At 36.0% G+C, this 11,296-nt stretch overlaps 1 protein-coding gene across 1 annotated transcript in view; it reads right to left on the bottom strand.

Annotated features, from left to right (window-relative positions):
• Positions 1–275: 275 nt before the first annotated feature.
• The window catches only part of LOC110449445, a gene marked incomplete at its 3' end in the record, with an annotated part of 26,374 nt that continues 15,353 nt past the window's right edge, over positions 276–11,296 (bottom strand). The window contains exons 9-11 of the mRNA XM_021496320.1: positions 10,696–10,761; positions 7,982–8,071; positions 276–325 (exon numbers count right to left, since the gene is read on the bottom strand). Of these exons, the coding sequence (XP_021351995.1) occupies positions 276–325; positions 7,982–8,071; positions 10,696–10,761 (206 nt within the window). The remainder of the gene's footprint in view (positions 326–7,981; positions 8,072–10,695; positions 10,762–11,296) is intronic.

Genomic DNA, 11,296 nt, shown 5'->3' with positions numbered 1-11,296 from the left:
CGATGGAGGGAGCCAAACACAGTACAATGTTAGTACAGTTATTATGTGTCTGTCGATTGAGGGAGCCAAACACAGTACAATGTTAGTACAGTTATTATGTGTCCGTCGATGGAGGGAGCCAAACAAAGTACAATGTTAGTACAGTTATTATATTGGAGAAGGGGGAAAACAAAAGTGATTTAATGGACTGGGAAATTAGTTAGGACCCTAATCATGCAAATATAAGCGCAGAACTCGCCCGACTTCAGCAGTTTCCACTGATGCTTTCTACTTACATTTTTCTCGAGATTTGACCGGAGCCTGTACTCTGGATTTCGCAGAAATTCTACAACAATTAATTTACAAAAACATTTATATAAGATCAGTAACCAACATTTTGTGTGTGAGTAAATAATTTCAAATCGTAGGTATCCTGATGGGCTTTTTTGAAATTGATATACTGTATATGTATCTAGATATCTTTGTCCAACATTGATGATTATTACGATGATGATGATGATAACCCGTGTGAGAGGATGTGTGTATAGATATTAATGTACATGTAACAAAATCTTTGAGAAATATTGTTATAAAAATCGATCTAGATGTGCTGTTTTTATTCAGTTTTAAATAATGCGTGAACATAAGATAGCTTTTATTGTTCATGCTTATTTATTGATATGTCGCCTAATTTGTAAATACACATTCATTGCCAATTTGAAATATACTTTATGTTTGTTTTGCATCAAAGAGACACCTTCCTCTCTACACCACAAGGAAGTACATTGACAAGTGTCATGTGCCTTTCCCTGTTTATAATTATTTACTAAAGTTCCCATACAACACAATATGATTAAAGAGTATTGTTTTGTATACATATCATGGTCCCTTCTTCCTCTCCATAGAACGGCATTGAAATTAAATATCATTTTCGATAGTGGCTCAATTAAGTTACATTAATTTTGAGTTCGTATATTCATAACGGCACATTACCACACTTAGGTCATACTGTGTCACACGGTAGTCTTAACAGCCAATCAACACAACAAGGTCATACAGTGCCATACGGCAGTCTTTACAGCCCAACCACACAAGATTATCATACGGGGGTTCAACGGTAGCCTTAACAGTCCATTAAAACAATATAGTCATACTGAGTCACACGGTAGTCTTTATGGGCCAGTTAAAACAATATTGTCATACCGGGTCACACAGTAGTCTTTAATGTGCCAGTCAAAATAACATTGTCATACAGGGTCACACAGTAGTCTTAATGGCCAATTAAAACAATATTGACATACAGGGTCACACGGTAGTATGAATGGGCCAGTTAAAACAACATTGTCATACAGGGTCACACAGTAGTCTTTAATGTGCCAGTCAAAATAACATTGTCATACAGGGTCACCCAGTAGTCTTAATGGCCAATTAAAACAATATTGACATACAGGGTCACACGGTAGTATGAATGGGCCAGTTAAAACAAGTCATACAGGGTCACACGGTAGTATGAATGGGCCAGTTAAAATAATATTGTCATACAGGGTCACACGGTAGTATGAATGGGCCAGTTAAAACAATATTGTCATTCAGGGTCACACGGTAGTATGAATGGGCCAGTTAAAACAGTATTGGCATACATGGTCACACGATAGTCTTAATGGGCCAGTTAAAACAATATTGTCATACAGGGTCACTCGGTAGTATGAATGGGCCAGGTAAACCAATATTGTCATACAGGGTCACACGGTAGTATGAATGGGCCAGTTAAAACAATATTGTCACACATGGTCACACGGTAGTATGAATGGGCTAGTTAAAACAATATTGTCATACAGGGTCACACGGTAGTATGAATGGGCCAGTTAAAACAATATTGTCATACAGGGTCACACGGTAGTCTTAATGGGTCAGTTAAAACAATATTGTCATACAGGATCACACAGTAGTCTTAATAGCCAATTAAAACAGTGTTGACATACATGGTCACACGGTAGTCTTAATGGGCCAGTTAAAACAATATTGTCATACAGGGTCACTCGGTAGTATGAATGGGCCAGGTAAACCAATATTGTCATACAGGGTCACACGGTAGTATGAATGGGCCAGTTAAAACAATATTGACATACAGGGTCACACGGTAGTATGAATTGGCCAGTTAAAACAATATTGTCATACAGGGACACACGGTAGTATGAATTGGCCAGTTGAAAAAATATTGTCATACAGGGTCACACGGTAGTATGAATGGGCCAGTTAAAACAATATTGACATACAGGGTCACACGGTAGTATGAATTGGCCAGTTAAAACAATATTGTCATACAGGGTCACACGGTAGTATGAATTGGCCAGTTGAAACAATATTGTCATACAGGGTCACACGGTAGTATGAATGGGCCAGCTAAAACAATATTGTCATACAAGGGCATACGGTAGTATGAATGGGCCAGTTAAAACAATATTGTCATACAGGGTCACACAGTAGTCTTGCGACCACATAATACAACATTGATATACTGTCCCGCAGGTTAGTCAGCACAACACGGTCATAAAGCGCCACAAGGCAGTCTTATAAACAATAGAAGATCAGCAGATTATTTTTGTTCTCTTCAATGTCCCCTAAAACAGATGATCTGAAGGGAAAAAAACTATACTACAACGGGACTATTTAGCAGGACAAGCAAGTAGGCTATAAAACTATAGTACATTGTAGGTTAAGAAGAAGAGTCAAACATACATATTTACATTTCTACTGAACTTGGACTCAATATACCTACTTAACATTTTAAAGGTTATTTTTCAAGGAACTTTTCAATTGGCGTATGAATACATCAGCATATTATCAACCTGATTACTCTGCTGTTCTGCGGAGCGCGGGAAGAAGTTCCATTCATAGATTGTTTTCAATTTGTTTGTTTTTTTGTCAAAAAATAATTTACATCTTAATTTGCTTATTCATCTTACCAGGACGACGTCTCACATTGAGTAATGACGTCATAAGTTTTGATACCTTCCGTGGTGTTAGACTTGCACAAGACCGATATTCTAGAAATTATCCGAACAAATATCAATATCGCTCTGAATGTAAATATAAGGATAGAATCATGTTTTGTTGAGGTTTATAAGGTATAAACCTCAATGGGTCTTGAGACAAATTCGAATTGAACTGCTTCGCAGTTCATAAAATTTGTCTCAAGACCAATTGAGGTTTATACCCCATAAACCTCAACAAAACAGAATCCAATCCTTAAATGAACGGTGAATAAACGGAAGCTTGCTTACCAGCAGGATAAACTATATTATTTCTTCTGTCACTATTAAGAAATATTCGTTGAGTACCTTTTCAAAAAAAAATCTTTCATATAAATCACATGTTGCCATGCATTTGACAGAATTGTAGGTGTTTCAAATTAAAATGTTTGAAAATAAAAAATTTAAAAAAATGATAAAACAAGAAAATTGTTTGAGTCGAACTCGAAATCTTTACATTATTAAGCTTACGCTTAACGAATGTGGCCGTACAGGAAATACACAATCAGATCATCAAAACGAGTGTCCAATTTAGTGGCCACACCAAACATATCAAACAATTGGTAGAGGAATTTACTATTATGCCTAAAATACTTAATCGGGGTAAAACAACATTTTGGGGATTTCCTAGAAAAAAATCCAACTTCCCCACCCTCTTCCTATCACGTTTCCCCCCTTTTAGACGTTTCTGGGCCTGCCCTTGAGGAGGCGTAACGATCGTGTCATTGGTGTAAACTGGTGTGTAACCAACGAGGAAGTGTTCCGAGGGCAGAATACTTATATGTGTAAACACACGTACGAGATGTTTCACAGATAAAGGCGTGGCAGTATACTATACAATGACCCATTGACAATGTATCCGTTTCCAGAAAATACATGTCGTTCAAATATAGCCATGACGCTTTGCCCGAGAATTCAACATGCATCACAAATGAGGGTGGTGACCCACCACATGTTTTTCCGTAGTAGATTTCCTCTACAAAGGATGCTACCAGATAATCTACCGATACATACACTACATTGTATCTGTGTGAAGACCGAATGACCAACATAACTCGGTTTGGTTATATAATACCTAACATGTTTACTCCAGTAGTGTTCAGTCAAAGTCCCCCCCCCCCCCCCCCCCCCCCATAAAGTGAGTATTGTGGGTGTCACATTGATTCTGGGACACAACACGAGATCTTTTCCATAGTATGGGAGAATATGCAGTTACGAAGCCTCCGCTAACGGACTGAATTTGATATACAGAGTCTTAAAGGGTTTTGCTATTACGTGATATTGAAAGTTACCGGAGCGTGATACAGGAATATCACGATTTGGGCGGTCCCAGTTCGCTTGATAGCTATGTGGTTTGACAGTTATGACATGATGTGAACACTAAATGTATGAGACAGCTCAGATCAGATGTACATACGACGTAACAAGCAGATACATATTTTGATTAAAACCTGAAACAGCATTTTATATATTTATTCACATAAAACCAAGAAAACAGTTCGTATCAGACAAAACGAGAAACTAGCTTTGCCGTAATCATAAAAACAAAACGAGAAAGAAACACTCATTTGCTTATACAGACAAATCAAGAAACAATGCTCTTTTACTTACACTGAAAAAACCATAAACAAACACTATCTTACTTTTTTTTACTTATGCAGACAAAACAAGAAACACACACTATTTTACTTATACATGTACTTACAAAACAAGAAACAAATACTGCTCTCCTTTAACATGCAAACGATTAAACAAGCACTGCTGTCCTGTAACAGACTAACGAGAAACAATCTCTGCTGCCCGTTTACAGACGAAAGAGAAACACGGACTGCTGTCCTTTAACAGGAAAAAAATTAGAAACAATCTCTGCTGCCCGTTAACAGACAAACGAGAAACAATCTCTGCTGCCCGTTAACAGACAAACGAGAAACAATCTCTGTTGCCCGTTAACAGACAAAAGAGAAACACAGACTGCTGTCATTTAACAGGAAAAAAAATGAGAAATAAGCACTGCTTTCCTGTAACAGGCAAACGAGAAACAAGCACTGCTTTCCTGTAACAGGCAAACGAGAAACAAGCACTGCTTTCCTGTAACAGGCAAACGAGAAACAAGCACTGTCTTTATTTACAGACAACAAACAAGCACTGCCTTACTTTAACAGACTAACCGAGAATCTGACTCATAATTGTTTTTATATAAAATTGAAAATCAACAAATTATACATGGTTACTGATCAGATTACTAGAAACAGCGAATAGGGAATCACAGGACATGGTTATATTTACTTTCAATATATGCAGTAGTTGAAACAGTCTTACTTCATTCGCTAGAGCGCTGTATGTCTTAAGTCTAAATTTGTGTTCGTTAGTGGGTTGTAGTACGTAATCTCACCCCGTGTGTGTTACTGTCACACAGGACACACACTTAAATAATACTTATGTGGTAAACAAGTGATAAAACAAGCCAGGAGAACCCCTATTCAACTAATCATCAAATTTGACAAAGGAAGCTTAGTAGGAAACGATGTGTTCAAGTTTTCTGAATTAATACCGGATCTAGCAAAGGGTTGCTCGAACAGCACACATTGTTAGCCATATGCATACGGGTCAGGTTGTCACTTCCTCCTTTGCATTAATACTACAGTCGACCGCTGATTAAAATCACGTGATGGTCAATAGCTCCTTTCCTCACAAACAGGAATTTAAAGATGCTTGCTCACAAAAATACCAGGAACTCATCACCTGATTAAAAAAAGTAACTGACACGTTATGTCAAAATTTCTAGACCCAGTTGCTTAAAATAAAAAATGAAAACAAAACACAAGTTAGTGTGTTTCTCATTAAAGATAATATTAATACTGACAATATTTCCCTATTTCGGCTCTGTCTCTCAGCATCTATGGATCAATACTAAAGACTGTTTCCATGTCATCGTCTATGAACTTCCTTCACACCAGGAACATTCATAGTTGCATATGAGGTTATCTCTACATGTCGAGCAATAGCTATATGACAAAGGGACAAATCCCCTGGAATAGGGACATACCATTGAAAGGGCCAATCCTGGTAGCATGGATGGTACTGTTTCACATCGTCCAGGATATGAATAAAGGTTCATATGGTATTCTCAAGTTATAGCCCACTTTTCTTATTTGGCCTCGCCACTGGGATGAAGAGGGGCTCCAAAGTGTAGTAGCATAGGTGTATTTGTAAGAAGAAGGATTTTAAGAATCTACCCCTGTTTGGGATATTTGGCCCCGCTTTTCCACTACCATACCTCATTAGTTCTCTTATTGTGATTTCTTTTCCAAGGAAGGCGAACGGCGATATGATTATAAGGTTGAGTAAAGTATCATGGAGCAGTTTTTGTGAAATACACAGCAATGCCAAGTGATCATATTGAGAATGATATTTACTGAGTTCCTGTTAGCTTTGTAGAGTTCAATTGAAAGCTTTTCCAGCAAACTGTAGACGTCTTAGTGACAACAAAGTGTGCCCCTTATCGGGAGGACTAGACTTTTTGTGTTCTTAAAAGTCTAAATTTACTGAGGATCTTATCAAAAGTAGTAAGAGAAAGCTAGCCAAGCCCTTCGATTACACTTTTAGATATATCAACGATGTGCTGTCTTTAAATACCAATAAATTCATTGACCACGTCGATCTTGTACCCTCCTACACTTGACATCAAGGGCACTACAGACTCTTTTACTTCAGTTATTTACCCCAATCTTACTCTCAACATGGCCAACAGGGGCGCCTTACTACTAAGCTATACCGACTTACAACATGGCCAACAGGGGCGCCTTACTACTAAGCTGTACCGATATTGATTTTCTAATCGTGAATTTGTATAGCTAGTACCATCCTGTCACCCCAGCTACGGTGTTTACATGTCGCAATTGATTCGGATTTAAGATCTTTAAGCATCATGATTTATTTGATAAATGTCAACTACTGATGAACAAACTTACAACACAGGGTTCCCAAAGATGCAGATTGATGAAGACTATGGGCTTGTTTTATGGTCGCCTTCATAATCCTACTGGTAACTATGCTGTATATTTGTGTGATAAGAAGCTCGATGTTTTTTTTATCATGCTCGTTAGTGTGTTTTGTTGTTTTGTTGTCACAAACCCGGTTCTCGCTGTGGGGATTTGTTACGAGTATTACTTATAATGTTTAAGGTTGTTTTTATACTGCGGGTCGATTAAACAGAAGACGCTCATCCTTCCGGAATATCTGGTCTTGTTCTCCGTTTAAGTTTCAGAGGTCTCATGTAAATCGAACAGCATTTTCTTCATCGTGATTTACTAATTTAACGGCTACCTATTATTTCTTGGAATGTTCATGAAGAAAAGGATTTGTTTACTTAAACCAAAACCAAAACTCTAAAACAAGAGAATATCATGTCGTGATTCAAACTCAAGATCGATAAAACTCGGGCAAGATAAGAACAAAAGAATGATTAAAATGGAGACCCGTGAAAAAGTAGACGGAGATGAAGACCAGGTACACCCTTTCTGAAGGGTAAGCGTCTTCTGCTTCATCATCGGCAGCTGACACGTAAATCCTGGTTAAATCAATTGTATGATGGAATTTATTCTATTCCTTTTCAGGATTGTGGCATGTGAATTTAGTCTTTCTAACGTGAATATAATGGAAGCGATGTCCATGTCTATATGTAATAACAAAATACGACCTCAACAAGAAATGACCATAACAAACCCAAACAAGCACCATGACAAAATAGAAATACCAGTAGAACATGTACCAACTCCAAAAGGTAATACACGAACTTGTTCAATGTGTTAGTATGGTTCTCTTAACAAAGTATCCTCCATGTGGCATTAATGATGTTTACCGCTTTCAAAATATATAAATACAAACAAAATGAATCATATATAATTTGTTTTATACGGAGACGCAGGACAACAATGTAATGGAATGACGGCCAGGTGATCGCCACTTACCTGGGCGAACGAGATCAACTGTAGCTGTTGGGAGTGGTAGTCTAGCATCGGCACACGGTAAACGTCAGACAGGGAATGCTGGGATAGCTCCTGTGCACCAATACAAACAACTGTTACATAAACCTAGGGCATTCTATAAACACTTTAAAAATCGAAAAAAGAATGTAAAAAGTGAACTGAATGCAACCGATTTTTTCGATCATTTCCAAAAGTTAGCTATATCCAGCCCAACCAATAACGATGACGTTAACGATTTTTTGCTTGAACATGACACTAACGGTCCAAATGTTACATTTGAAGAGTTAGACGTTAATATAACAGAGTCTGAGATATTGTGTGCAATAAAGAAATTAAATACAAATAAGGCATGTGGTCCTGATGGCATTTTAAACGAATACATGATTAAATTTAAGACTGTTTTATTGCCATGCTTAGTTATTCTATTCAACAATATACTCACATCCGGGCACTTTCCGGAAACATGGTCTAAAGGTAATATTGTGCCTGTCTTTAAGAAGGGAGATGCAAATAATACTAATAATTACAGAGGTATTACTCTAGTTAGCTGTTTGGGAAAACTTTTTACGTCAATCATTAATAATAGACTGATGTCATTTGATAAGAAATACAGTAAGATAACTGACGCTCAATTTGGATTTAGAAAAAATCTTTCAACTATAGACGCTATATTTGCATTACAGGCCATAATTAATCGGAGTCTTAAACATAAGAAACGATTGTATTGTTGTTTTATTGATTATACAAAAGCATTTGATTTTATTAATCGACAAAATATGTGGTTCAAATTAATAAGGGAAGGAATTGATGGAAAGTTATTAGTGTTAATAAGGTCTTTGTATAATAACGTAAAATGTTGTGTTAAGTATAATGGTTCATTATCTGACTTCTTCAATTGTGTAAACGGATTGTTTCAAGGGGAAATTTTGTCTCCATTATTGTTTTCATTATATGTAAATGACTGTGAGATGCAATTTTTAATTGACAACTGTCCATCGATAGAAATTCAAACTTTAAATCTGTTCCTGCTGATGTACGCAGATGACATGGTAATTTTTTCGGAAACACCAGAAGGCTTGCAAGACATGTTAAATTCTTTAGAAGCATTTACAAAAAAGTGGGATCTAACGGTCAATACAGATAAAACAAAAGTGCTGGTTTTTAGAAATGGTGGTATTTTAAGAAACAATGGAAATTGGACATATAACGGATGTCCTTTGGAAATCGTAAATGAATTTAATTATCTAGGTATGTTGTTAAATTACAACGGCACTTTCAGAAAAACACAGCAAAAAATAGCAGATCAAGGAAGGAAAGCTTTATTTTCAGTTATGAATGTATGTCGTAATAATTATTTTAATATTGAAACCCAACTATCAGTATTTGATACATATGTAAACAGTATTTTGTGTTACGGTTCAGAAATATGGGGTTTTCATAAAGCCCCGGATGTTGAAAAAATACATATTATGTTTTGTAAAAAATTACTCGGTGTGCGTAAAAATACTTGTAATGCTATGGTTTATTTAGAGCTTGGTAGATATCCATTATCACTGCTGAGGAAATTCAGAATTTTTAAGTATTGGATAAAGATTATAAATACCGATAATTGCATTTTAAAATCATGTTATGAAGACATGTTAGTGCGTAACGACAAATGGGTAATTAATATCAAGAATGAATTATATAGAATAGGTCTAGGTTACATATGGCAAACAGATAACATTGATAATAGCTGTTTGATTATAATTAAAGAAAGACTTTTAGATATTTATAGACAAGATTGTATAGAACAAATTAGAACATCATCAAAAGGATTTTTTTATACATGTCTTAACAAAGAAGTTGGTATACAGGGTTATTTAAGAAAATCGTTTATGAAAGGTTACTTAAAAGAAATAACAAAAATTCGGCTTTCAGCCCATAATTTAAATGTAGAGAAAGGTCGTTATCAAAATATTCCGCGACTTTTAAGAATCTGTACCGCTTGTGATATAGATGATGTCGAAGATGAATTTCATTTTATTCTTAAATGCCCCTGTTATTCTGATTTACGTGAGAAATTTTTAAAAAAGTACTATTGTAAAAAACCGAGCATGTTTAAATTAATTCAGTTATTTAACGGACAAAACACAAATGAATTAGCAAAATTGGCCAAATACATTAAAGCTGCAAATTCAAGAAGAGCTTTATTAACATAAGTAGTTATGCTCTCCGAGTGTTTTGTCTCGTCTGTGTATTTATTAGTATTTTCGATATTTGTCAATGTTATGAGAAAGTATATATATATATATATATATCATGTATATGTGTTACACTGATGAGTCGCAAGACTCAAAGTTAATAAAGAACTTGAACTTGAACGTTCTGCTATTGCTGATTAGTCAATGATGAGCAGTAACTTAAGTTGGTCAAGATGAACTAAGGAGACGCCAAAACATCTTGACCACTCAGGACAATCACCAGGGTGAAGGTGGACATGGGGTTGTTTTTCGAGTTGACAATTAGTGATCAGTTAAGGATTTACTTTCAAGATTGTTGAGGTAAACTACCACGATGAACTTGTGTATTTTTTATAGTTAACTTTGCCGGTTTTTTCAATTTACTCGTGAAAATTGCAGTTATCCCTGATAACCTAAAATATCCCCAAATGCATCAACACTTACACTTAGATTACACCCAAGTTTGTAACCTACCTTTAACGTTATATTAAATGCTGAATGGGTCTTGGCAATCAAACTTGTGATGGCATCCTCAGTAACCTGGAATAGTTTTGTGTTGTTTTGAATTTTAAAAACCCATACTGTTTGTTTTCTTTGGATTTCGAGTGAGAGCATTGGATTTATGAAAACGGTTATAACAAAATTAGTAGCACTTTTTGTAATAACGAAAAGAGAAGAAAAAAACACAGCAGATTGAAGACCATTAACTTTTTATACATACAATAGTTACAACAGTTCTTCGTACGTACTGAACAAGATAGCGAGCCAGGGCATCATAACGACGTTTTTGTTATCTTGACTCATGTCATACATTCCAATGAAACAAGAGGCCCATGGGCCTTAACGGTCACCTGATATATTTATACAGAGAGTTGATTTTGTTTTTAACATGAACAGAAATATTATTCAAAGTGACAAAAAACAATAAAACCACCTTATTCAATATCTAGCATACAGATTTCAGACTAAAAAGGATTTGAAACTAGTACCTCTGATTCTAAACAAGGAAAATGAAGAAATTTTAGCACACTGACTCCTTTGAGCCCCACCCTACAGCCCTTGGGGGTAGGGCTGG

This window comes from Mizuhopecten yessoensis, unplaced genomic scaffold, assembly GCF_002113885.1.
Source record: "Mizuhopecten yessoensis strain PY_sf001 unplaced genomic scaffold, ASM211388v2 scaffold4613, whole genome shotgun sequence".
Taxonomy (NCBI): domain Eukaryota; kingdom Metazoa; phylum Mollusca; class Bivalvia; order Pectinida; family Pectinidae; genus Mizuhopecten; species Mizuhopecten yessoensis.
Note: the sequence above shows the minus strand (reverse complement) of the source record. Positions and strands in the feature narration are given on the sequence as shown.